Here is a 27,849-nt window from a genome sequence, read left to right on the forward strand (position 1 = left end):
GCCCTCCAGCCTGGAAAACTCACAGCCATGAAAACCTTCAACAACATATATAGAATAGCTTTGGGTTGCTGTGAGTTTTCCGAACTGTTACTTACTTACTTACTTACTTACTTAGGTGATCCCTTGTTGTCTGAGTAGGATTGTTTTCCAAGATCAGTGTACTAGCGGTGGGTACATAAGTGACTGTGGAGCCCTATTCTTGATTTGCATCTTCTCCCACAGTTTTTTTTTGTTGTTGTTGTTGTGTTAAGAGCGACTTGAGAAACTGCAAGTCACTTCTGGTGTGAGAGAATTGGCTGTCTGCAAAGATGTTGGCCAGGGGACGCCTGGATGTTTTGATGTTTTACCATCCTTGTGGGAGGCTTCTCTCATGTCCCCGCATAAGGAGCTGGAGCTGATAGAGGGAGCTCATCCACTCTCTCCCCGGATTCGACCTGTGACCTGCCAGTCTTCCACAGTGAGGGCATTGGTTTCCAAGTGGAAGGCAGTCCCGGTCGGGGTTGGCATGATGCGCCTTCCTCTTGGCACGTTTCTCTCTTTCACCCTCCATTCGTGCCTCTTCAAATTCTACAGCACTACTGGTCACAGCCGGCCTCCAGCTGGAGCGCTCAAGGGCCAGGGCTTCCCAGATCTCAGTGTCTATGCCAGAGTTTTTAAGGTTGGCTTTGAGCCCATCTTTAAATCTCTTTTCCTGCCCTGTGGAATGACCAGGGTGGGACAAAGGACTCTTGTCTCCTGGAGCTAGGTGTGAATGTTTCAACTGACCACCTTGATTAGCATATAATAGCCTGACAGTGCCTGGAGCAAACTTTTGTTGAGAGGTGATTAGATGTCCTTGTTTGTTTCCTCTCTGTTGTTGTGCTGTTGTAATCTTTAGAGTTTTTTCTGGCTACCAGTATTAAAAAAAACTCTAAAGATTACAACAGCACAACAACAGAGAGGAAACAAACAAGGACATCTAATCACCTCTCAACAAAAGATTTCTCCAGGCACTGCCAGGCAATCAAATGCTAATCAAGGTGGTGAGTTGAAACATTCACACCTCCCTGGTCATTCCACAGATATATAAACCTTTTTTCCTAGTTCTAACAGACCTCACTATCTCGGAGGATGCTTGCCATAGATGCAGGCGAAACGTCAGGAGAGAATGCCTCTAGACCATGGCCATATAGCCCAACTCAGCCTAATGTTTCCCTACCACATGTTTTGGACTCCATCTCCCAGAATTCCTTGCTGTTGGCCAAACTGGGCAAGGCTTCTGGGAGATGAAGTCCAAAACAGAGGGAGGGCTGGAGTTTGAGTGAGGACTCTCCGCGGGTCCTCCCTGTGCCTGGATGGGAGGGCCCGGGACAGAGAGGGAGGGAGGGAAGGAAAGAAGGCAGGCTGGGCCCGGTCCCCGCCCTCGCTTTGTGGCCGCCCCTGGCTGCCGACGTGGCCGGAGGAAGGAGGGCGGGAAAGGGGGCGAAGTGCGGGGCGCGGCGGTGCTGCTCCTGCTCCCTTCTGGCTCTTCTTCTTCTCCCGGGAGAGGGACCTCAAGGCTTTGCTTCAGAGGTAATGGGGCTTTGGGGTGACAAACAGCCAAGGCACCTCTTCCCAAGTTTTCCCCTTTACTTTGGAATGTTGTTGTGATGAAGGACCCCATGAGCATCACTCTTTCCAGACTGGATGTCCCATCCTGAGGGTAGATCTCTCTCCCTTCCTGTTGTCTCACCCTTGCTCTTAACTAGGAGTCGTTTGTAAGACGGGGACTGCCAGTATCTGCTGTATCTGAACTGGATTATATGAGTCTACACCAGGCATGAGCAAACTTGGGCCCTCTAGGTGTTTTGGACTTCAACTCCCACAATTCCTAACAGCCGATAGGCTGTTAGGAATTGTGGGAGTTGAAGTCCAAAACACCTAGAGGGCCCAACTTTGCTCATGCCTGGTCTACACTGCCATATAATCCAGTTCAAAGTAGATAATCTGGACTTTATATAGCAGTGTTGATGGAGCCACACACACACACACACACACTTTATTTGGGTGTGCATTGGTACTAGAATAATAATATTCTCTCCAAAGGGGACTCAGGGCCAAGTCCAAAGATACAATCCACAAAATAAAATACAGAATGCAACAACAAAAAATTACATCAGAATAAAATACATACAGTAGCAAGATAGGAGCCCCCGGTGGCGCAGTGGGTTAAACCCCTGTGCTGGCAGGACTGAAGACCGATAGGTCGCAGGTTCAAATCCGGGGAGAGGCGGATGAGCTCCCTCTATCAGCTCCAGCTCTTCATGCGGGGACATGAGAGAAGCCTCCCACAAGGATGATAAAAACATCAAATCATCTGGGCGTCCCCTGGGCAACATCCTTGCAGACAGCCAATTCTCTCATACCAGAAGCGACTTGCAGTTTCTCAAGTCGCTCTTGACACGACCAAAAAAAAGTAGCAAAATAAAATAAATGAAGCAGATTAATACAATATAAAATCGAACAGAATATGCAGGCCAAATGGATGAGGTAAAATGATAAAACCCTGAATGAGGTAGGAATAGAAAGCATGTAATTGAGTGGAGCCCAAAAAGGATAAACAGTGGGGTAGGTTCTTGGTTTAGGATTGGGGGGGGGGGAGTGCATCATAGGGGCAACACTATAGATGGAGCAAACAGAAATGGGATAAATGGTCACTCTCTGAAGGCACATCAGAAGAACCAAGTTTTCAAGTTTTTCTTGAAGGCTGCTAAGGTGGGGGATTGCCTAATATCACCAGGTAGTGAGTTCCAAAGTCAGGGAGCCACAGCAGAGAAGGCTTTCTCCCTCGTTCCCACAAGTGTTGCCTGTGATAGAGGGAGAGGTGAAAGGAGGGCCTCGCCAGAGGATCAAAGGGATCGTGCAGGTTGGTGGTAGGAGAGGCAGTCACGAAGGTAGGCGGGTTCCAAACTGTTTAGGGCTTTATAGGTAATAATCTGCACCTTGAATTGGGCCTGGAAAATGAACGGTACCCAGTGGAGCTCCTTAAACAGCGGGGTTGACCACTCCCTGTAATTCACCCCCAGTTCTTAATCTGGCTGCTGAACATTGGACCAATTGAAGTTCCTGTGCCATCTTCAAGGGAAGTCCCATGTGGAGTGCATTGCAATATCCAGTCTAGAGGTAACTAAGGCATTAATATAATAATGCGTTAAAATAGTAAGGCGTTAAAATAATGTGTGTTAAGTCTGAAGAACATCGCATGAAAGTCTAGCGGTTAGCAGATTTATTTATCCTGCCATCATGGACAACAAGTTAAACATTATCCAACAATGTCATGTGGCAGCTAAAAAAGCCAATGGGATTTTGGCCTACATCAATAAGAGTCTAGTGTCTAGATCAAGGGAAATAGTCATGCAACCCCATCTTCTGCCTTGGTCAGACCACGCCTGGAATCACACAGTGTCCAATTCTGGGTGCCACAATTTAAAGGAAGTTGGAATGTGTCCAGAGGATGGCGACTAAAATGATCAAGGGTCTGAAGAACAAGCCCTGTGAGGAGCAGCTTAAAGTGATGGGCATGTTTTGCCTGCAGAATAGAAGGCTGAGAGAAGACATGATGATGACCATGTATTAATATGTGAGAGGAAGTCATAGGGAGGAGGGAGAAAGCTTGTTTTCTGCTGCCCTGCAGACTAGGATACGGAACAATACCTTCCAACTACAAGAAAGAAGATTCCACCTGAACATTAGGAAGAACTTCTAACTGTGAGAGCTGTTCAGCAGTGAAACTCGGAGTGAGGTGGAGGCTCCTTCTTTGGAGGCTTTTAAACAGAGGCTTGATGGCCATCTTTTGGGGGTGCTTTGAATGTGATTTTCCCGCTTCTTGGCAAGGGGTTGGATTGGATGGCCCACGAGGTCTCTTCCAACTCTATGATTCTAAGCAAATTGAGAATACAGTTATAATGCATAAAAAACACAAAAGTTTAAAAACTTGGCATTATACTAAATTTCCTTTGATCAGAAGCTGACCACTTGGAGTGCCTCTGGTGTTGCTGTTAGAAGCTCCTCCGTTGTGCATGTCACGGGGCTCAGATCACATTGCAGTAAGTGGTGTGTGGTTTGCTCTTCTCGGCACTTACATGTCACAGACTTCACTTTGTGGCCCCATTTCTTAAGGTTGGCTCTGCATCTCGTGATGCCAGAGCACAGCCTATTCAGCACCTTCCAGGTCTCCTAACCTGTGTGCCCAGGAGGAAGTTTCTCATCCAGTATCAGCAACTGATTGAGGTTCTGGGTTTTAACCTGCCACTTTTGGACTCTTGCTTGCTGATGTTTTCCTGCAAATATCTCTGTAGCTCAGGCATGGACAAACTTCACCCCTCTAGGTGTTTTGGACTTCAATTCCCACAATTCCTAACAGTCCGTAGGCTGTTAGGAATTGTAGGAGTTCAAGTCCAAAACACTTGGAGGGCCGAAGTTTGCCAATGGCTGCTGTAGATCTAGAAAGCTATTTCTTGATTTAAAACATTGCCATGCAGGCTGATATCCGAACAGAGGATGGGCCAGAGATGTCAATGCCTTGGTCCATTCATTAGAGGCTGTGACTTCCTGAAGGATTTCAGGTGGTGCAATACCAGCTAGTCAGCAGATGTCAGTATAATACAAGCAACACACTCCTAAAATATGCTACTTCCAGGCACAGATTTGATTATGTTGTTATCCTGCATTTTACATCATCCCCAACTCTGCATTCACAACATGAATTGAGTTATTCATACAGTGCTATAAATACCAGTTTTGGAGCTGTGGGTTATAGGGGATTGGCTATATTATCTGTAAGTGTTGCATACTTTATAAACCTAAAATATCACTATGTAACAAAATTTGAAAATAAGTTCTGGTTTGAAAGTGTTATTTCTTATTTAATTGTGCGGTATTCCAGAAACTTCGTTTTTGTGGCTGCCACAGACTGACGAATTGGTTGAGACTATGATATATTCATTGAAAAACTATAGCCAAATGTGCTGCAGGATGTCCCGCAAAAATAAAGTTTTTGCAGTTTAATAAAAAAAAAATCCATGTTTTTATGATAGCACCAATTAGGAAATGACATAGTGAGACGTTCCAGAAAACAACATCTTATAGCACATGACATTTGTTATGTCATACATTTCTGTGGATCAGAGTCCATTTCGTGATAAGATATAATTCATGTCACTTTTGTTTATTTCTGGGCAGCCCTCACAACAGGTTATGCTGATAAACTAGTAAACAACTTTGAAAAATTCTCAATGTAATCAAAAGTCAGGCATATTGTGAACTTCAACATTTTACATTTCAAACATTATCTGGCGAAACCACAGTCTATACAGTTCTTTAGGGTAGTACTTTCTCAGTTTAAATTCGGATCAGTGTATACAGTGGTTCCCATCCTTTTTTTGACCTGTGACCACTCTCCAACATTAGTTCCAAAAGGGTTATGAATAATTTAGTCAACTTTAGATATGGTTTGGTTATTTGGGGTGCTGATTCAGAAAATTACATTGGGCAGACCATATCAATTCTAGTTACTGATGCAGAACATATGCTATCTGGGAGCCCCTGGTGGCACAATGGGTTAAACCCTTGTGCCAGCAGGACTGTAGAGAGCGCGGATGAGCTCCTTCTGTCAGCTCCAGCTCCTCATGCAGGGACATGAGAGAAGCCTCCCACAAGGATAGTAAACATCAAAACATCCAGGCATCCCCTGGGCAACATCCTTGCAGACAAAAAATTCTCTCACACCAGAAGCAACCTGCAGTTTCTCACATTGCTCCTAATAAGAAAAAAAATCCAGTAGTCACCATCTGCTCACCCACAAAAAACCATATTTAATAATCTAGAGCTGATCTGGTAGTAGTAATCTTTTGTCAGCCTCTCCCCTCCCAACATCCCCATTGCCTTGGCACTATAAGAGGGTTTCGTGAGACCAGTCACTCTCATTGCCGCATGTTTTCGAGGCAACTGTGTAGTAATGGTGAGGCCACGGACCATAATTTTGTTCTTTCAGACCACTGGTGGTCCACGGACTACAGGTTGAGAACCACTGATATATGTAGAGCACAGATTGGAAAATGTGATGGGTCTGGCAGTAAATTTGTTGCTTCTGGGACTGAATGTACTACTAAAAATACCTTTCCTGCAAAAATTTTAACCATAATCAGAGTGGAGTCCATTTCTGGTTTCAACAAGTGTATATTGAAAGGGTGAGTTGAATGAGCTTTAAAGAAATCTATTATTATACAGTGCAGGGACTTCTGCAACATACCTTACTTAAAAGCTCAATTGTTATTCTTGGGGGTTTACAAGAGAGGTGTTTTTTAAATCTCTACCCTCTTTTTTGGACAGAAAAGGGGCATGTGATATGGCAAGGGCTTCAAAAACAGTTTTAGTGACTGTATGAGACCCTACAATGAGATACAGAATCTCTTTAGATGTGCATCATTTCTGTCCTCCCAAGCCATGTTAATGTTTTATTCCACTGATTAATCCAGTTATCATCATTATTATATAGACTGTGAATGATGGACCACTATTCATGTGTAGCTAATTTGTATGATGAAAGCAGGGCCATATCATTAAAGGTTCTGAGAGCAGTGTCCATATTGAAGTAGGATGTCGTCCATTTCTTTTCAGTTCAGTACGACTGCATCTGATCTGACATTCCACTTACTTACTTATCCCACCTCAAAATAGTTTTTTTTTTTCTTTTCCTTCCCTCTTGTTTGGACACTCAATTAGATCATGTTTGTGTTTCTAATGTTCTATATGACAGAGTGAAACTCTATGCCTCTGTGCCAAATAGTTTATTAGATAGATAGATAGATAGGAACAAAAAAGGAAATTTTCTTATATCAGACAGCAGCATCACCTTTAGTCATATTATGCTGCTACAATTGAAACAATTCAAAATCAGTTATGAACAGTTACCATCTTGAAAAGTACAGTAATGCTTATGTGAGAACTGGCTAAAACAAGTGGATCATAATTTACTTGCATAGTCAGCCTTTGCACTCCTTCCTTTGTTATGGTTAAACTCTAATTAATTGCAATTACTGATTTTGTATTCACTATGAGACTAGAGTAGTGCCATTACCTTGCCTCTGAAGTGGTACCTATTGATCTACTCTCATTTGCATGTTTTCAAACTGCTAGGTTGGCAGAAGATGGGGCTAACAATGAGAGCTCACCCTCTCCCGTGGATTCAAACCACCAACCTTTCAATCAGCAACTTCTGCAACTCAGTGGTTAACCTGCTGCGCCACCGCGGTCCCTTAATAATTATTGATTCCTGGTTTAGACAAGGGAAGACATATATTTAGATATTTCCTGGTTTAATTTTTAATAATTGGTCAAGGATGGGTGATGGATTTTTGTGTGCAAACTTGATGCATATCTCAGTTTATTATGCCAAAAATAATAATGTCTTACAAAGACACCCTGTATAATTTTGAAATATTCCTTATTGACTAAGATTGTAAGAGACACACTAAGTAGGATAATTTTATTTTGTTTTGTTTTTAATTCAGATAGACTGCTATAAATCTTATAATTTCTTTTTTCCCCTGTAGAATTAAAAATGTCGGGTGCCCCAAATGACAGGTTAGTTCAAGAGAAAAATGAAGAATTATTGGAACCTGGCGGTAATGTTTCCGCTTCTGATACCGTGATGCACAGTGAAAAGACAGAACTAATGTCATCCCAAGATGATGAGAGAGAAGTTTCAAAACACTGCAAGAATGAACCGGAAGATAATCTGATAGCTTTAGGGAATCTTTCACATGAGGAACTCTCTAGTGGAGATGCAGCTGAGAATATTCTTCCTGAATTCAGCGAATCTGTGAGCCTTGAAACAGAACCTGGATCTGAGGAGCCAAATGAAGAGAGTGACTTGGTAAGAAACAGTCTTTTCTGATAATGATTCATGTTACTTATATATGACATCCAAGGTATCCCAGTTATAATTGTCCTGCACATTTCTCAGACACAGAAAAGAGGTGGCTTTATCTAAATATCTAGTTACTATTCACTGAATATTTAGTTACTATTCACTGAATTTGGCTGGGCAGTTGAAAAATAAAAATATTATCTGAAGGTTCACTTTCCCACCCACCCCCTCCCATATTTTGTGTTCATAGAATAAAAATGCATATTAATGTAGCAAAGGAATGTGCATTGCTATTAGTCATGTGCACAAAATTTGTTTCTCTCGTTTCATACGTTCATTTCATTTATTTATTTATTTATTCTGATGCACAAAACAGGAAGGTGTCTCCCGATATGAAAATAAACTCAACACGAAAGCAGGAAGGGAGCGGGTACCGGCTCCAAGACTGCTTTACAGCATCAGAGTTATAGAGGAGTGAAGAGGGATTGCGCTCAGGGTGAAAGCTAGCCAGCTCTGCTGCCATTTCGTGCTGTCATTACCCCCTTCACTCCAAGGTCAGTGCGTGTGTGGCATGCAGACCCAGAAAGCATCCATGCCTGCAAGTGCCTTTCTGGATCTGCACAGTTGTGGAGCAAGGCCGCTGGCAAACACGATGGAGGGTAAGCCCCAGCAAGCCGCCAGTTAGATGGGCTCCCTTATCTCTCAGCCCATCCCACCTACCCCTGCCCCCCACTCTGCCTCCATGAGTGATCTGTGAGGAAACACACAACTTTCTCAGTTCTTGTGTTTTCCACACCCCATTTCTTTTCCCCACTGGCTGCCCATGCAAGCAAGAAAATGTGCAAGCAAGAAAATGTGCCCTCCTTCCTTGCACTCCCTCATTCCATTCCCACCACCACTACCACCAGCAGCCCACATGAAGCACTTACAGCCAGGCCCAACTGCCCCACCTATTTGATTTCCTTACAGCAACTAAAAGATTTGACCACTGATTAAACCTGAGTATCTGAACACAACCCAATATGGACACCGGTGTTATCCAAGTCCCTATTTAAAATGACATATGATATCAGTGGAGGTGGCAGTAAGTAAATCTGTGAATAGACAAACTGGCAAATGTGGAGGACTGCTGAACGTGTATGCATAATGTTCTTCCATTCTTTTAAGTGTGGGCTATTGTAATTCCTTGGTTTCTCTGAATAAAAATGTTTGGTAATCAACAATGAACAAGCCCTGGTTATGATTTGTGAAGCCTTATACAGCTCAGATCTAAACTGAATAAACAGCTATATTCTCCGATATGGGCCCATCCATATCCATAGCCTTGAGCTTAAGCCTATTTGGCATACAGTATCTCCCTGTACGGATCTGCCCAGGCTCTGATGGCCTTTCTCTCAACCACAGTTAGTGGCAATGTGAGAGAGGGCCTTCTCGGTGGTTGTCCCTCGGCTTTGAATGGATCCTTCCCTGTTGGCAGGCTAAAATCTTCTTATTCAGGTAGGGTTTTAAAGAAGAGTGAGCTGGGGGAAGCTATAGGATTGTTTACAAATCATTTTGACATTTAAATGTTTTAAGGAATTTAATTAATTGCTTTGTTTAATTCTATTTTAATATTTATATGTAATGGATTATTAAATGGAGGGATATGAGAGAAGCCTCCCACAGGATGGTAACACATCCAGGCATCCGCTGGGCAATGTCTCTGCAGACGGCCAGTTCTCTCACACCAGAAGCGACTTGCAGTTTCTCAAGTCGCTTCTCACATGATTAAAAAAACTTCACTGTTTTTTAAAGTGTGAGCTGTCTTTGCGTCTTAACTGAGATAAAAGCGGGATTTGAATTTCAAAATGATGAACTCAGATTCAAAGCAATATATTTCCCAATGGCAACATGTTGCAGTTACACAAAAAGTTACAAACTGTTTATCGAGTTATCCAATTATTTTGTTTTACTAACCATTTTGAGCTAGAAAAAAATCTTTAAAAGCAGCAAAAATTTCATTCATGGGCAGTTCATGGTTGTATAGCAATTAAAAAGGCAATTAAAATATAGCAATTTTTAAACATTGTGTTTTATAAACACTCTGTATCATCATCATCATTATCATCATCATCATCTGAGATCTTTGGGGGAGGGACTTCTCTTGCTCCTGGTACTCCATAGTTACACCTGGTGTGGAACCAAGAGAAGGTCTTCTTGGTGTCTGCTCCCATCCTCTGTAGATTCATTCCTTGGGAAGTTAAATGGGCTCCCTCTTTGTTGTCCTTTTGTCACCAACAGATTCTTTATGGATATATTTTAAAAAAAATATTTCTTGCCTTTGCATTTAAAAAAATATGACTTTTAATTCAACACATAATTTAATTGCATTTTTTAGCATTACTTTTGTAATTTTATCTGTCTATCTCTCTATATACCCATATCTCTTCTTCGTTTTATACATCATTTTGGGAGAAACCCAAAGTATAAATAAATAAATGCAATATAATATACCATTCAAGTGCTGCTTTAGGAATAATCTTTACAAAGAAAAAAATGGAAATATTTATGAACAATCTAGAATTTTAGTTTCCTAAATGCAGGGGTGCAACCACACACCAAGACAAACATCAGGAGAGAATGCTTCTGGAAAATGGCCACACAGTTGGAATAACTTACAGCAACCCAAAACAAGATACCTCTTTATTTATTCAGATTTGGCTAGAATAGATGTGTAGCCTATCCACCTCATGGTTCTCAAAGTTGTTTAAGTGATAGTAATAATAATTGTTATTAATTTGTTACCAGCCTCTCTTCAAAGCTCAAGGTAGAGTACAACACAGTTTAAAAATATAGATCAAAACATAAGACCATTAGTATAAAGACATAGTCCTGAGATTATAACATGCTAAAATCTAGAGAGGAAAAGTTGTTAAAACAGTAGTTCCCAACCTTTTTTTGACCAGGGACCATGTTGACTAGGGACCTCTCTTCAACATTAGTTATTAATCAGTTTTTGATCAGCTTTAGATTGAGTTTGATTATTTGGGGTGCTGACTCAGAAAATTGCATTGGCTAGACCACATCAGCTCTAGTTTCTGATACAGAACATATGCCATCCAGTAGTTGCCATCTGTTTATACACAGAAAACCATATTTAGTAATCTGGAGCTGATGTGGTCTATCCAATGCAGTTTTCTGAATCAGCAACCCAAATAACCCCAGGAACAGGCTTAAAATTGAAGACACCAAGGCTTCCAGGCGCCACGTGGAACAGCTCTATTCAAGGAGCGGGGAGGAGGAGAAGCAGCAGTCAGGAGGCTTGTAGTCTCCCCTGTTGTGGTTAGTCAGCCTCTCCCCTCCTGACATCCCTGTTGCCTTGGCACTATAAGAGGGTTTCATGAGGCCAGTCGGTCACTTTCGTTTCAATGGTGTAGTAATGGTGAGGCCATGGGCATATTTTAGTTCTTGTGGACCACTGGTGGTCTGCAAGTACAGGCTGGGAACCACTGCTTTAATAGTATTTCAGCATTGTTTGTATGTGTGTGCTCCCTACTTGCACCAAAATTTACGGAAGAAGAAGAAGAAGAAGAAGAAGAAGAAGAAGAAGAAGAAGAAGAAGAAGAGGAGGAGGAGGAGGAGGAGGAGGAGGAAGAGGAAGAAGAGAAGAAGAATCAGCAGCAGCAGCAGCAGAAGTGATAATGTGATTTGCCACTAGTTTTAATGAAAGTGATGTATTTCTGCATATTTCATCTCCAGAAATACATTGATCTACATCCAGTTTATAGTCACAACTAGATTAGACCCATTAAATTAGGTGCTGAATGGAAAACCATTCAAGTTGCAGTCTCAAAAAGTAACTTTTCTGAGCTGTTCTGAACTTTTCTTGGACTAGAGATAAAATGATTTGCCCAAGACTTTTGGAAAGTGTCAAGTTGGCCCAAAAGTGAACTTTTCTTGGACCAAGAGTGGCCCAAAAGTGAAAAATAATAGCTTTAATATGTCTAGAACTGATGCTAAGATCTCATGAAAAGTAAGAATTTGCCAAGAGGTGGCCGCATAGGACTGGCAGCTTCATATAATTATTGCTTGTGCCTATCATAAATAATACAACCATAGCAGCATTTGGTGCTTTTTTTCTGGTCAGGAGAATTTAATCAATTTTCAATCAGGCTGCATTCAGCTAATTTTTCATGTTAGAATGCAAGCTGAAAAGAAGCCTGATTGATTTCAAAGGGAAAGGGATATAAGCACAGGCTTCAGGAAGAGGCCATTTATTTGCTCCATCTGACAGTGGGTGAAGAGAATCATGCACATAAATAACTAATAAATCAGCTTCTTTTCAAGCCAAAGTATCCAGCACCCATGAAAACTGGAGTTATAAAAATGGAACAAGTGCATGAAGGTTTTTTAAAGGCATCTGAATGTTTAGGCTCTGTAGTAACTTTAAAGTTTCTGAATATTTTTTTCTGTGTTGGTATGTAGTGGATTGCAGGAAGTGTTCTGGGCAACACTTCTGCACAATGAAGTGCATAAACCAGGGCCATTGGGCTTTTTCGACTTCTTGTTTGGCATAACAGGGTCTCTTCCAATTTGCTGTCGACCTGATTATAATGTCAACTAACCTTCAGTCAACACAATTCACTATACTCAAGAGCTGTCTACAGCTTTACATGAAAAATACAAAATGACTGACATACAGTGTCCTTTTTTTTTAACAGGGTACAGAGTCGGCACCTAAAGGAAGTGGATGGACAACTTGGGGATCGTGGGGCAAGTCCCTGTTTTCAACAGCATCTGCCACAGTTGTTAAGTATCCCAATGTTGTCACTATGTAAAAACAATTAAATTATGATACCTTCTTGCTATGAAAAACCCCTTAGGGTCAACCATTTCCACACTAGCAGGTCCCATAAGATATATCCATCATTTTCTTTACAGCCAACTAAAATTATAATGAAACTGCATATAACATTGATTTAGTACAGTGTTTCTCAACCTGTGGGTCTCCAGGTGTTTTGGCCTACAACTCCCAGAAATCCTAGCCAGTTTACCAGCTCTTAGGATTTCTGGGAGTTGAAGGCCAAAACATCTGGAGACCCACAGGTTTAGCAAGTTAATTGATCTTTTTCCTGCTACCTCATTTCTTGCAAAAACTTCCATCCAACCACTCCCTTTCTTTCTGTTGTTGTTGTGTGCTTTCAATTCATTTCTGACTTGTGTCAACCCTAACTAAGTTGAACTTTTCATGGGGTTTTCTTGGCACGATTTGTTCAGAGGGAGATTGCCTTTTCCTTCCTCTTTGGCTGAGAGAATGTGTCTTATCCAAGGTGGTCCAGTGAGTTTCCATGACTTAGGAGGTATTTTAACCCTGGTCTCCAGAGCCATAGTACAGTACAGCACCCAAACCACTAAACTATATTGCTCTCCTTTTCTTCTGTACAGATCTTTGCAGGTTGAATGAACTAAATGGGCAAAATGTTAAAGCTATTTTGGGAATAGGATCTAGAACAGTGGTTCACAACCTTTGGGTCCCCAGGTATTTTGGCCTTCAACCCCCAGAAATCCCAGCCAGTTTACCAGCTGTTAGGATTTCTGGGAGTTGAAGGCCAAAACATCTGGGGACACACAGGCTGAGAACCACTTATTTAGAACATTAGATAACTGCTTTTATATTCTGACTGCAGCTGGAGTGGGTGCACTACCCAGTTGACATCAGAGCCACCTGTTATGAACCCCAAAAGATTCCTGTTCTTTTGATGCAGAGTGTTAAAGGAATAGTAAGGCAGTTTAGATCAATGAGACACTTCAAAGACCAAATTTGGTTTTAAGACTTTTCGTGCAACATTTATTGAAATACAGTCACCTTAAAATCATATCAGAATCACATCAAGAGAGAGCTCTCATTCATTCATTTCAAGCATTCATACTCACACACACACACAGGCCTCTCTGGACAAAGATTATCAGCTTTCTCCAAGAGGGTGTGGACATTCTGTTGCCACGGTTCAGGAAATGTGCTTAATTTCAAGAGTCCCCTGCATTTATAGCCCAAAGTCAGTCAGTCTTTTTGATGAACATGTTGTTCTGTTCTCATAGTTTCAAGACATCCACATTCCAGGCCATATGACTTATGGGGTACCACCTTTCTGCACACCTCATTGTCCATTGTTATTCAACTACATATTATTGCTTCCTCACTTTGTCTGCCAAGTCCGACCCATATGCAAACTCCATGTTGATTCTTCAGGCCTGTTTCTTCTGGTCTTCTTCATGCATTCACATATTCATTCTTTACATATCAACTTCCCTGGAAGCAACTCCAAAGGTTTATTTATTACTAGCTTGGGTATCCAGCATTGCCCGGATTATTAGTAGTCTTAGTTAACATTGGGCAAAGCACTCACTTAGCTTTAGATCAGTGTTTCTCAACCTGGGGGTCGGGACCCCTCAAGGAGACACGAGTGGGGTGTCAGAGGGGTCGACAAAGGCCATCAGAAAACACAGATTTTTTTTTATTCTGTTGGTCATGGATGTTCTGTGTGGAAAATTTGGCCCAATTCTATCATTGGTGGGGTTCAGAATGCTCTTTGATTGAAGGTGAACTATAAATTCCATCAACTACAACTCCCAAATGTCAAGGTCTGTTTTCACATTTGGGCATATTGAGTATTCATACAAAGTTTGGTCCAAATCTATTATTGTTTCACAGTGCTCTCTGGATGTAGGTGAACTACAAAACTCAAGGTCATTGCCCACCAAACCCTTCCAGTATTTTCCAGAAGGCTCTTTGATTGTAGGTGAACAATAAATCCCAGCAACTACAACTCTCAAATGACAAAATCACTCCCCCCCCCCCCAAGCCCACCAGTATTCATATGTGGGCATATCAGGTATTTGTGCCAAATTCGGTCCAGTGAATGAAAATACAGTTATGAAGTAGCAACAAAAATAATTTTATGATTGGGGGTCACCACAACATGAGGAACTGTATTAAGGGGTCATGGCATTAGGAAGGTTAAGAAACACTGATTTCAAGGAAGGGCATGGGTGTCTACTGTACTAAATTATATAATATGCCCATTGCATGATCATATAAAAGTTAATGAAAAGTGCTTAGAGTACTAAAATCATATAGTAAAGTACTGAAGACCAAATCCATTGGTTAACATTGGGCAAAGCACTCACTTAGCCTCAGAAGAAGGCAATGATAAACCCCTTCTAAAGAAATATTGCAGAAACCCCTCCTATGACAGGGTCGCCACAGGTCGAAAACGATCTAGAAGCCTATCTACATACTTTGTTTGAAATAATTTATTGCAATTTGCACCTCTATATACAACAGTTACCACCATGTTGTCCTTGGTATTTTAATTAATAATCACTGCAACATTGTCTAGATTACAACATTATCACAACAGTGCTGCAACATGATCATAGCATAGCTACTTGCATACAAATGTTTACAGTTTCTTCCTTCATTTGTTAAAATTACACGTGATGATCTGCTGCTGTGCTCAGCAATTAAAAATTTGAGGGATAGAACCAGAATAAGAGAAGCTTGAATTTCATAAAGATATAACTGAAATGCAGTGCAGTAGCTTCATTAGCAATGCTGCAGTTTGTTTTCTCCCAGTTATCATTCTCTGTTTAACTGTCTTTATTATGCACACTAAACAAATTAATCTTTTTCAGTGAAAGAACGAGCAGGTTTCCCCAAGACAGTATTTAACTAAATTAGATGCATGCTTTTAGAAATTTGAGATGTCAGGAAAATGATATATACGCTATGCTATGTGCATATAAACTTTCTGGAATTAAGGACATTCATGGCAACTTTGTAGAGATCCCATTCTTTCTGGAAAATCTTGTGGGAGGAACATTACCCTGAGAATGAGATGGAGAAGCAGAGTTTTATTGTTTTTCTCTTTTGTGTGTATGTTTGTAGAAAGAGAGAATGGATATTACATTATCATTATGTATCTTTGAGGCCAGGCTTGAATAAGGGGCTAGTGTGAATGGAACTATTCCTGTCAAGAGAATTAGGAATAATACACTTTATTTCTATTCCGCCCTTCTCCCCTAGTGAACTCAAAGTGGATTACAGCATTTACACACACAGGCAAACATTCAGTGCCTTTACAATCATTTACAATGAGACACACATACAAAGGCAGGGGCTTCTCTTTTCATTTCCAACTGCTGGAGATGGTGCTCATCTCTGGCTCTGGGGAGTTACTTTCTCCATTTTCAAGCCGAGGAGCCTGCATTGTCACCTCCTGGTTGTGTGGCCAGCAAGATTGCTTTTAGCATCTCTTTGCCTTTTCCGCCAAAGCGGTACCTATTTATCTACTCACATTTGCATGTTTTTGAACTGCTCGGTTGGCAGGAGCTAGAGCTGACTTATGGAGCTCACCCTGTCTCGCAGATTAAATCCGCCAATCTTCAGATTAGCAGTTCAGCAGCACAAGGGTTGTGCCAGCGCAGCTCCTGTATAGGCCATCATCCCCCAGGAAGGCTGTATGGGCCATCATCCTCAAACCCAGAAGCACAATTTTGGATTTAGGCATGTGTGTTTGTATGCAGAGAAACACACACACATATACTCATCATTGTGTGTCCAATTAAGGATCTGTGCTCTTGCTAATGATTTATTCATCTTCTTTTAATATTTTGAAAGCATCTAACGCATGTACTAAGAAAAGATATTCCCCAGGGAAAATAAATAGATTATCATTTCAAAGGATACTCAAGATTATTGGAAATCAGTGGGGAAAATTAACAGCAAATAATGAGTTCATTTGAAGTATTCAAAAGTCCAGAAAGAAGCAAACATTGAGATGACTTTTTTGAGTAGATAATTCAAAGTATTGTCAAGAAAAAATTAAAAATAATCAGAGGGGATCCAAAAAAATTTCATAGCACTTGAGACCAAAAAATAAATCAGATTAGAATTTAGTGGGTTGTAACTTGATTGTTATCTGAATGTAGGCCTTTTGAATTCAGCCAAAATCCTTTAGTATATTTCTGCTCACTTTTTCTGCTTCCACGAGAATCAGTACCCTCCTCTAGCTTTCCCTGTGCATCTTCGAACCCTTCTCTAGAGATCTAGGAAACATAGAGACTTGTCACAGGAGAGGATTCAGAAGAAAGTCTGAATTCTTCAGGCATTGAATACTAAGCATGTGCATTCGGGCCAAAAGGTATGCAGTTTTCTGGTCCGTTTTCATCTGACCCCTCATTTTGTTTACCGAAAAGCTACCGGAAAGGGGAGGGGTGATGTTGCACTCCAGAGCTGGAAAAAGGGCCCTCTTGTCATTAATACACCACACCTTGGTTTAGGAAAAATACAATTCTTTTTACTGAATGATGAATATAAAATAAATTGAAGCCCAAAGGTAAAAAGCCAAAAATGAAACAGCAAACAGCAACTTGTCATTTGTGTATGTCTGCCCCCACCCTATCTAACTGCTTGGAAAGTGAACTGGTTGTGCAGGGAACAGATGGAGGGTGCTTAGACAAACAGTCAACAATATTTAATAACTGAAAAAGACTTCAACCCCTTTTTCCTCCCGGGTCTAACTGGCACAGTCCTCAGAAAAGAGGTAAAGCCCTTGAGAGAGGAGCTCTGAATTGCTTACTTATCTGCTGTTACTTCTCTTGTTGGTGTCTCTGTCTGTCTGTCTTTCTTTGGTGTAATGCTTGAACTAACTTTAAATTGAAATATGTTTGACTTGGTTCCAACATAACTCCATCTGGACTTGCTATTTTGTGGACCTTCCTGGCCTTCCTCTCACCTCACCTTCCACTTCTAAAATGGCTGGTTCTTCAAGGAACAATAATAATGATACTCCTCCAAGGGGACTCAGGGCAGCTCAAGAAGGGTTTTGCCTGAGGTTCCACCCTTGGGAGGATTCTTAAAGGGGCTGGGAGGGGTGGCTTAAAGGGAAAGAGGCTATCTAGACTGACCCCTCACAAAACTTGACATAATGCGAATCCCCTCTAGCTAAAGATGGCTTAAATAGATGTAAACAATGAGGGTATTTACAGTGGCATGGCAGTGATGTGAACAAAAAAAAGGGGGTATACATTCTGCAAAACTGAATCCAATATTAAGAATGGACAAATATAATCTTGAACCAAAAGACTTCAAACAAAAAGCAAGATAGGGAAGTCCCCTTTAAAGTGTTGAAAAGACCTTGAGGAAGTAAATAAAAAGGACTATAAAGAATTAATGGAAAAAGATTAATCTTGATATGATAACATTATCTCCCATGTCTGACTGATGCCTGCTTCTCTTGATCTAGAGTTATTTCTGCCAACAATATGCCTCAAGCTCAGTTTGATCATTTTAAAATATACCTGGGGAGCAATATACCAAGATATGTAATAACATCTGGTCCCCAGCAAAATTGCCGGCTAGCGAATAAACTGGATGACTTAATAGCACCTACAGGCATAACATTGGATAAAGACTAACTGAAAGCCAGAAAGTGCCCCCAAAGTATTAATTAGTTTTAGGACTTCTAGTATGAAATATCCTCCTGATAAATAGCAACAGGTCATGCAAATACAGAACTGTCCTGTATTCAGCTTGTTCGTGTACAAAGTTGAATCAAGAGAGCACATAATAAAGGTCCTCAGCATACGTTCAGTATCAGAGTGGACAACCCTGTTTTGTGTGGGAAACTAGAGAATTCCATTTTGTGAAGCCTTTTGATGTAGAAGAGAGATACAGACTTTAAATCCATTCAAGGACTAAGAGAAGGAAACCATATTTCCCCAAATAACTGAAATGAAGCCAATGTTGTCAACTGCTTTTTAAAATGTTAGTTGCCAGCTGGCAGCCTGTTAATAAGCAAACACAGACATACGTTTACCCTATGCCTGTTTATGTCTATTTTGGATTCTGAAGCACTATTCCCCCTTTCACCTGGGAAAGAATGCTAGGATCACAGAAACATCTGGCTATTTCAGTATAGCTAGGTGCAAAATGATTACACCCCTGGAGGATCCCAGTGGACCTCAGCACATTAGGTAAGCATATCATGCTCAGCTACGGGGATATAGTAAGATGCTTCTGAGATCTCCCTCACTCTCTTCCAGATATGGAATACCCACAGGAGGGGCCTTCAGTAGCTCTTTGGTGGGTCCAGAGGTGGTGAGTCATGTTAGGGAAATTTCCCATAAGAGCAGAGTATTTAAAAATGCAAAAACAGGGTATTTAACAGAGCATTGAGTTCACAGCAAGCAGCAGCGATAGTGTGGCTGTAAGAATTCTTGAGGTTAAGGAAGCGAGGCGCAGAGTTCCGTCTTTAAAATTTCAAAAGGTTTATTAAAACATTAGAACTATACATCTTGATAAAAAAAGATGGGCCTACACTTTGTCTCTAACTCCATTACTTCTAAGTTCAAACAAAAAGAAAATATCTAAAGACTTCATTCTCCCATTCACAGAGACTAGAGAGAGATCAGAATGAAAAGGAGGGGAATCAAAGAATGAATGACCACAAGGCCTTAAAACAGTGGTTCCCAACCTTTTTTTGACCAGGGACCACTTTCTAACATTTCTACCAAAAGTGTTATGAATCAGTTTTTCGTAAACTTTAGATTCAGTTTGGTAATATGGAGTGATGATTCAGAAAATTGCATTGGATAGACCACATCAGCTCTAGTTTCTGATACAGAACATATACCATCTAGTAGTCACCATCAGCTCACCCACAGAAAGCCATATTTAATAATCTAGAGCTTGATGTGGTCTATCCAATGCAATTTTCTGAATCAGCACCCCAAATAACTCCAGGAACAGGCTTAAAAATGAAGAAACCAAGGCACCCCCGCTTCCAGGCACCACATGGAATGGCTCCACTCAGTGGGAGGTAGGAGGAGGAGGAGAAGCAGCAGTCAGGTGGCTGGTCGCACCTTTCGTGGGTAGTCAGCCTCTATCCTCTCGACATCCCCATTGCCTCAGCACTATAAGAGGATCTTGCAAGACCAGTCTTTCTCATTGCAGTGGTGTAGTAATGGTGAGGCCGTGGACCATATTTTAGTTCTTGGGGACCACTGGTGGTTCACGGACTGCAAGTTGGGAACCACTGCCTTAAAACAAAGGGAACATGCATCCTGAAGACTTCCATTCTACGTTATCAGTTGGGATGGGAGGAGAAAGGTCAGAGAATGAGAAAAAAACAGAACAACAACAGACATGCAGGAATGAGGGGAAAATGATACCCTCAGCCTAGCTTAATGCTATCTTTCAGCTTCTCATTGAGGACTGCAAACTTAAAAAAAAACCTTGTTGCAGGATATCCTGCAGCACATTTTGGTATAGTTTTTCTTTTTTAAAAAAATTGAAATTTTTATTGAAATTTTATCATGTGAAATAAAGAAAATGAAAAAAGAAATCTAAAGATAGTATTTCCTTTACAAAGTGGGAGAACATTTGCTTGTATAGAAAGTAGGAAAAAGAGAGAAAAGAGAAAAGAAAAAGAGGAAACAAAGAGAAAAAGAGAAAAAAATGAAAAATTTGATACTCTAAAAACTGTAAAAAAGAAAAAAAAGAAAAAGATATTTGTTGACTTCTTTCTTGCTTTTGATGGTCATTACGTTTATTTGGAATTACTATTATGTTATAATTGTTCTGCTTCCCCTACGTCTTCTTTTTTCCTTAAGATTGACTGTCTTCAGCAGATGAGATCTATTTTCGTCTGTTTTAAGTAGTCTTTTACAAGGTCCCAGTTGGTCTCTTTCTTAGGTAGGCCTTGGTTAGATGAAAGCCAATAGGCAAGTCTGTCCATATTCATAATCTCTAGCACTTTGGTCAGCCAGTCTTCTTCTTTTTGTCTCCAGTTCCTGGCGTACACTATTCTGGCAGCAGTGACCAAGAAATTAAACAAAATCTCTTTATTCTTGTCTTTTTATATATCTAGCATGCCATATAAAAATATTCAGGCTCTCTTTGAATTTTTATTTTTAAAATCTTTTGTATGGCTTCATTTATGTCTTTCCAAAACTGTTGCGCTTTCGGGCAGGTCCACCAGGAATGGAAAAAAGTTCCCGTATGTTGTTCCCATTTCCAACATTTGTTGGATGCGTTTTTATAACATTTAGAGATTTTATATGGTGTAATGTACCACCTATATAGCATTTTAAGCCAATTTTCTTTCAAATCAAAAGAATAGGTATATTTAAGTCTTTGATTCCAGGCTTTTCCCCAATGTTTTAAGTCAATTTGGTGTCTAATGTTTTGGTCCGATTTCACCATACATTCTTTTATTTGCTCTTTTTCTGTTGTCCACTCTAGTAGTTTTTTATATATTTTAGTAATCAGTTTATTTTGTGTCTTCATTATATTGTCCCAAAAGCCATTTTTATCTGCAAAACCCAAGAATTTCAGACTTGAACAGTGTAGGGTTGAATTCCAACAAATGGTTCAGCATAATGTAGTTTCCCACTCAGAACTACTATGCTATGCTGAGCCAAATAGAATTGCTGCCCTTAAATCCCATTAAATGTCAACTAGACCCAGAACAATGTCAGCTCAATCCAGATTGCCATCTCCTGTGCTTCTGAATTTCCTTTTACACTGGAAATAGACAAAGATTTAAAACTTCTGACAGCCCCAGAACAACCAGTAGCCATCTGGAAATCTGTGCTATACACCAAAACTCTGCAACCCTTCAGCATGCCATACTGCTTATTAATTCCTGCTGCTGCTCTTGTTGTCTGCCATAGTCAGAAGACGGCACGGTTATCTGGGATTCTTTATTGTAGCCCATTTATTTTATTACTTGAAACCTCTTTTGCTGCCAAAGTGGACCAACTCTAATTGAACATAATATCTGAGCACTGAACTCTACTTTTTCTGGCGACATTTTTCAATCCACTCAGTTTTGACTCCCTCACGTTGCTGTAGTGTTAATGAGGCATCACTGCCAGTACAGAAGTGGCATAATGCCAGTGTAGCCCTCTACTCTGATGCTGTACAATTGCCTGTCCAGTTTTGCCCAGCATGCAGCCAGACATACAATGAGAACACAATGCTTTCAATCAGTCAGAAAGGTAAACCCACATTTGTTATGCTGCGTTTGTGTCCCGTCCTTCCCTCTCAAACGCTTTTGTCCGTGCACATGCTTTCTCAACCATGCTATTTCCCAGCCTTACAGTATCTTATGTGGTATTACAGTCTTTGGTGGCCAGTTATTATTGAAATCATGAGCATTTCAGATTGTGATCACAGAACCTTGAAGCGCTATAAGAAGTTCTTCTCATCCATATTCCATGCACTTTATTGCTTCTTGTTCTAATTGAATATCACTGAAGCATAAAAATACAAATAGTTTGCTCCGAACTAATATCCATCTATTTTAGCCCAGTGGCAGTTTCTCATAAAATGCTTATTTATTTTTTTGATACATAAACTGCACTAAATTAACTCCATTTTTCTGATTACAATAAAGGGGATGATCCAACTAAATTTAGATATAACAATGTTCAAGGCAACAAGGCAATTCTCAACGTATTTATTCAGTTCTGTTCCTAGTACGACCATAGGATTGCTCACAAAGAGCCTGCCACTGATATAGGTTCTTCTATAGGAAAAGCTGGGTGGACAGAAATAATTATGTATTAAGTAACCAAAGCAAATGTGTAAAATGCCAAATGCCTTGAAAGATAAATCTTAAAATAAAAGTGCATAATCTTACTGAATAGATCAATATATGTCTGAAAATCTATGTAGTTAATGTTGACATGTGACGTGTTAATTTTAGGCCACTCTCTGTTTGCAGTGGTTTCAAAACACCAACTATAGATTATATATAAAAATCATATATAAGGTGTTGTCGAAGTCTTTCATGGCCAGAATCACTGAGTTGCTGTGAGTTTTCCGGACTGCATGGCCATGTTCCAGAAGCATTCTGTCCTGACATTTCACCCACATCTATGGCAGTCTTCCTGCCTGGGTGAAGTCAACCAGAAAAGTCAGCCATAGCAGAGCACCTGATGAACCACCCTCAACACAGCATATTATTTGAGAACACAGAAATGCTGAACCACTCTAACAACCACCATGTCAGACTACACAGAGAAGCCATGTGGACAATTTCAACAGAAAGGAGGAAATCATGAATATGAACAAAATCTGGCTACCAGCATGTAAAAAAAATCTAAAATCAGGACAGTAAATAAAGAGCAACACTCAAGCAACAGGGTTATTCCAGACAAGAAACAAATCAGTGCAAGCTAGCACCTCCCAACAAAGGATTCCCCCAGGCAGGAAGCAGCCAGGCTTTGAAACTGCAAGGCAACTCAATGCCAATTGCAACATTCACACTTGCCTCAAACAGACAAGAGTTCTTTCTCCCACCTTGGACATTCCACAGATATATAAACCTCACTTGCCTATTTTCCAACAGACTTCATAACCTCTGAGGATGCCTGCCATAGATGTGGGCGACATGCCAGGTGAGAATACTTCTGGAACATGGCCATACATCCCGGAATCATAGAATCAATACATATGTAATTTCTAGACTTGTGCTCGGATCTGTTTTTCCTTTGGTACCTTCAGAAGCACGTACAATCATAGAATCATAGAGTTGGAAGAGGGCTCATGGGCCATCCAGTCCAACCCCCTGCCAAGAAGCAGGAAAATTGCATTCAAAGCACCCCCGACAGATGACCACCCAGCCTCTGTTTAAAAGCTTCCAAAGAAGGAGCCTCCACCACACTCTGGGGTGAAGAGTTCCACTGCTGAAGGCTCTCACAGTCAGGAAGTTCTTCCTAATGTTCTTTCTTGTAGTTTGAAGCCATTGTTCCACATCCTAGTCTCCAGGGCAGCAGAAAATAAGCTTGCTCCCTCCTCTCTATGACTTCCTCTCACGTATTTATACATGGCTATCATCTCTCCTCTCAGCCTTCTCTTCTTCGGGCTAAACATGCCCAGCTCTTTAAGCTGCTTCTCATAGGGCTTGTTCTCCAGACCCTTAATCATTTTAGTCGCCCTCCTCTGGACACATTCCAGCTTGTCAATATCTCTCTTCAATTGTGGTGCCCAGAATTGGCACAATATTCCAGATGTGGTCTAACCAAGGCAGAATAGAGGGGTAGCATGACTTCCCTGGATCTAGACACTAAACCCCTATTGATCCAGGCCAAAATCCCATTGTCTTTTTTTGCCACCGCATCACACTGTTGGCTCATGTTTAACTTGTTGTCCACGAGGATCCCAAGATCTTTTTCACATGTACTGCTCTCGAGCCATGCGTCCCCCATTGTGAAAACTAACAGCAAGTCATATATAAGGTTTATCACATTATTAATATAATTGTAATATTTAACATTTGCAATATTTGTTTGAATGTTCAAAGCACTTCACATACGTTATCTTAGGGGAATATTTCTAAAAATCCAAATCAGTATTATTACGATACTGCAGACGGGGAACAGGATCAACTGAAGTTGGAAGGGAACTGAAATCTCTTGGCAGGTTTTCCACTGCTGCTACTGGCCCAGCGATGAACACTGTGTTTTTCTTGTTTTGTTTTTTTAAGTAATTAATGTATGCAGAATTGTTTCATATAAACCATATATGTTCTGCTGCAGGTCAAGGACTAACTGCAGTTAAAGAAAAAGCAGCCACCCTCAGAATTCATGTTCCTTCCTCTGGGCCATCAGAAGACCCACATCCCAGCACAGCTGAAAACCTTGTTGCAAGTGGTAAGCGAGGCATTATCCTTTCTATTTGTTAATAGAAATATGAAATGGCTAGTCTTGTGTCAGTGCAAATCTTTAATCTGTGATCATGCTCTGACATTACTAGCATCTGGGATTCCGGGGTTCTTTTTTCCTTTCAGACACGGAAGAGACCCTGCCACAAAACTCCCAAGAAGATGCAGTTTCACCTTCATCTCCTTCTGGGTCACGCGGAATGTTTTCAACCATTTCTAGTGCTGTACAGAATACGGTAAGCAATTCCCGTGACAAAAAGAGCATTGAGGAAGGGCAGTCCAGAAAAAGCAAAGAATACACATAAAAGAAAAGAAAGCAAATAAATAAATAATTGAAAACACAGTTGAAAAGTATGAAGTGCTTTATCTGCTAACGGGCAAAACCAATGCAGTCATCATTTAGAAAATATACTCCAGAATAATTATCACCGGTATATGGAGAAGTCATTTTTTTTCTTTGCAGGACATATCAAACTGCCTCCACTTGCCTTGTAGACAGTTTTGGACTTTTGTATCAAAAGCTGAAAGCAGCTGGACCGCAGCTTCTCATCCCGAGTAGCAGATGCTACAGCTTTGTTGTGATAGATGATGTGTTGAAATGCTCCAGGCACATACAGGGATTCATAAACTCCCAAACCATATTGACAGCAAGACAAGCTGTCAACATTTGTGAATAATTCAGATTTACTGCATGGTGGCAAGACTGTGGCGTGACCATGTCCAGAGCCTTAGGGCAGCAAAATGGGTTATTGCACACACTCCCTGCGTGCCTATAGGATTCCTGCAAAAAAGGACAGTTGTGTGTGAGCAGTCCATCTTCTTGGTGCAATGCAGTAAACTAAAATCAAAGAGCGCATCCACAGACCTAGCTGTGTACATTCCATGGAATATTATGGCTTATTTGCTGCTTGTTGTTTTTGTTTTGCTTACTTTTTGCCATCTGCTGTGATTTAACAAAAGAAGAAAGCATGGTAGTATATACAGTATTTAGTCCCAAATTTATCCCCTCAGAATTGTATCTTTTCAGTATCCAGTTGAGAAACGCCACCACATTTGCAGTAGAAGTTCTGCATTTTACGCAAAGTTTGTAGAGATGTGTGTTCTGGGATGTACCTTCAGTTTACAATAAATGTTTTTACAAGTGCAATGGGTGCCTCACACTAACTAAGCTGCTTTCTTAGATAACCACTGTTCACTTGTGCTTTGGAAGGAATATTAATTCACACTGTTTGAGAAGATTAACCTCAATTGCTGAATATATTGCCAAAAAATTCAAAGGGAACCCCAGGTTGAAAAATACCTGGCTTAATACAAAATACTAAGATTATTGTATATTTGTGTTGTTGACACTGTCTTGTTTTTGCTTTTGTCCCTTTCAATTGATGTATTTCCTTTTCACTAACTTATTAATTATTTTGCCAATAATCTTTTGGAAAAATGGAAATCTCTAGAACTATTTGGATATTTTGTGATCTTTATTAAGGCATGACCTTGTTAGAAGTCAACCTTTTGAAAAATGATGCCATAACCTCTTGGTAAAAAGCATGACCTGTTAGAGTCATAACCTTTTGGGAAAATGTCATTCACCAGCATTCATTCAAGGCAACTAGGTTTCTCAGTATTCCAGTGTACTCTCTCTCCCTCCCTCTCCCCCCCCCCCTCTCTCTCTCTCTCTCTCTCTCTATATATATATATATATATATATATATATATCAATCAGAGCTTCAGAAGTGTGGCTTTTAGTTGCCTAAAAAAATCTACTCTCCCTCAAAACATATTTGACAAAAATAAGCAGACTTCTTTAAAAGTAACATTGTTGATTTACTCACATACATGTACTTTGCATATCAATCCAGTTACAAATAGGATTTGAAGTAGTTTTTCTGTGTAGTTAACATGCATTCATGCCGGCCCCATGACCTTGAAGGTGTCTACGGACAACGGCGGCTCTTCGGCTTTGAAATGGAGATGAGCACCACACCCCAGAGTCAGACATGACTGGACTTAATGTCAGGGGACAACCTTTACCTAACACAGGGCATCATTCTGAGAATCAATAGTCCATAATCAAAAGCATCTCTCTGTTTTGAGAGTCTAATAGAGTCTTGTTTCTAGTTTGAAAGTCCAATGGGGTCTCTAAGCATACTGTTTCTACTGAAGTCTAAACTGTATTGTTCCTAAAATAGAGTCTGAGTCCTGAGCAAGCCCAGTTCTGATCACACGGTCTGCAGCCCCTCCCACAACAAAGAGTTAAAGTAAAATTGCCTACCAATACACATATATACAATATAATAAGCAATTATATATATATAAAACAAACAACTAGAGGAGGCTTGAGAAGGTTGCGATTTCCAACATAATCTGTATTTGAGCTGATGAGCGAGCCATAAGTCTTACATAAGTCTTATTTGGAGTTGTACAAAAAATCAAGAACACCTGGAATCCAAAGCAAATTGTTTCCAACTATTCAAATTGATGTGATTTTCTTACAATTTAGCTTTGTGATGCACGTTCATAATAACACTATTCTCTGAATTGCCCAGGGCAAAAGTGTCTTAACTGGTGGCCTTGGTGCTTTGGAGTTCATTGGCAAGAAAACCATGAATGTCCTTGCAGAAAATGATCCTGGATTTAAGAAAACAAAAATACTGATGGAGCGAACCGTTTCTTTATCTCAGGTAAAAATAGCCAATTCTGATAATATGATAATCAAAACTGTTGGAAGTAATACAACAGGTCTGCATAGCTGACTATGATGATAATTTTCCAGAGCTTCCGAGTTTTGCTGTGATCCTTATAGGCTAAAGCTAAGGCTGCCAGACTCATTTTCATGGATTTGGCAGCCGAATCAACCAAATACATTACACCAAAATGATATTATGCACAACCCTATTATATATTTCTGTCAAGACATTCTCCTGTATGATCTCTATTGGAATGAATGAAAGAAACCAAGGGCACATCCTTCTTCTGATAATAATGACCAAAAATAAAGCCTTTTATTTCTAATTTCACAGGTGGTATTTTCACTTGAACTATTGTTTATGCTTGGTGTTACATTTGAAACCACTTAGCTTTTTTTGTTTCTATATGTTTTTATTGCCGACACAGGTAGAATAATATCATAAACGTGTGTGTGTGTATGTGTGTGTGTGTGTGTATGATACTACTTAGCTTGAACAACTGGCTCAAATGCCCTAAAGCAGTGGTTCCCAATCTGTGGTCCATGGATCACCAGTGGTCCAGAAG

At 40.5% G+C, this 27,849-nt stretch overlaps 2 protein-coding genes across 3 annotated transcripts in view; both read left to right on the forward strand.

Moving 5' to 3' along the window:
- The first annotated feature begins 1,322 nt into the window (after nucleotides 1-1,322).
- Nucleotides 1,323-12,860, forward strand: LOC137097184 (uncharacterized). Its single transcript, XM_067469029.1, has 3 exons — nucleotides 1,323-1,551; nucleotides 7,572-7,894; nucleotides 12,589-12,860. Exons 1-3 carry the CDS (start codon nucleotides 1,335-1,337, stop codon nucleotides 12,703-12,705), a joined length of 657 nt encoding a protein of 218 aa, XP_067325130.1. The 5' UTR covers nucleotides 1,323-1,334; the 3' UTR covers nucleotides 12,706-12,860.
- Nucleotides 12,861-24,479: 11,619 nt separating this feature from the next.
- Nucleotides 24,480-27,849, forward strand: part of LOC132776320 (protein NOXP20) — a 30,579-nt gene continuing 27,209 nt past the window's right edge. For both annotated transcript variants that reach the window (XM_060777824.2, XM_067469028.1), the window contains exons 1-3: nucleotides 24,480-24,589; nucleotides 24,727-24,836; nucleotides 27,144-27,278. In XM_060777824.2, the coding sequence (XP_060633807.2) occupies nucleotides 24,801-24,836; nucleotides 27,144-27,278 (171 nt within the window). In that variant the 5' untranslated portion in view covers nucleotides 24,480-24,589; nucleotides 24,727-24,800. The remainder of the gene's footprint in view (nucleotides 24,590-24,726; nucleotides 24,837-27,143; nucleotides 27,279-27,849) is intronic.

This window comes from Anolis sagrei, chromosome 5 (assembly GCF_037176765.1).
Source record: "Anolis sagrei isolate rAnoSag1 chromosome 5, rAnoSag1.mat, whole genome shotgun sequence".
In the NCBI taxonomy this organism is placed as follows: Eukaryota; Metazoa; Chordata; class Lepidosauria; order Squamata; family Dactyloidae; genus Anolis; species Anolis sagrei.

Excerpts from the sequence above, each read along its gene's own strand:
- LOC137097184 (XM_067469029.1), top strand. The coding sequence starts at position 1,335 with ATGGGAGGGCCCGGGACAGAGAGGGAGGGAGGGAAGGAAAGAAGGCAG. Across the intron at positions 1,552-7,571 it reads CTCAAGGCTTTGCTTCAGAG|AATTAAAAATGTCGGGTGCC; the intron begins GTAATGGGGCTT and ends TTTCCCCTGTAG. Across the intron at positions 7,895-12,588 it reads CAAATGAAGAGAGTGACTTG|GGTACAGAGTCGGCACCTAA; the intron begins GTAAGAAACAGT and ends TTTTTTTAACAG.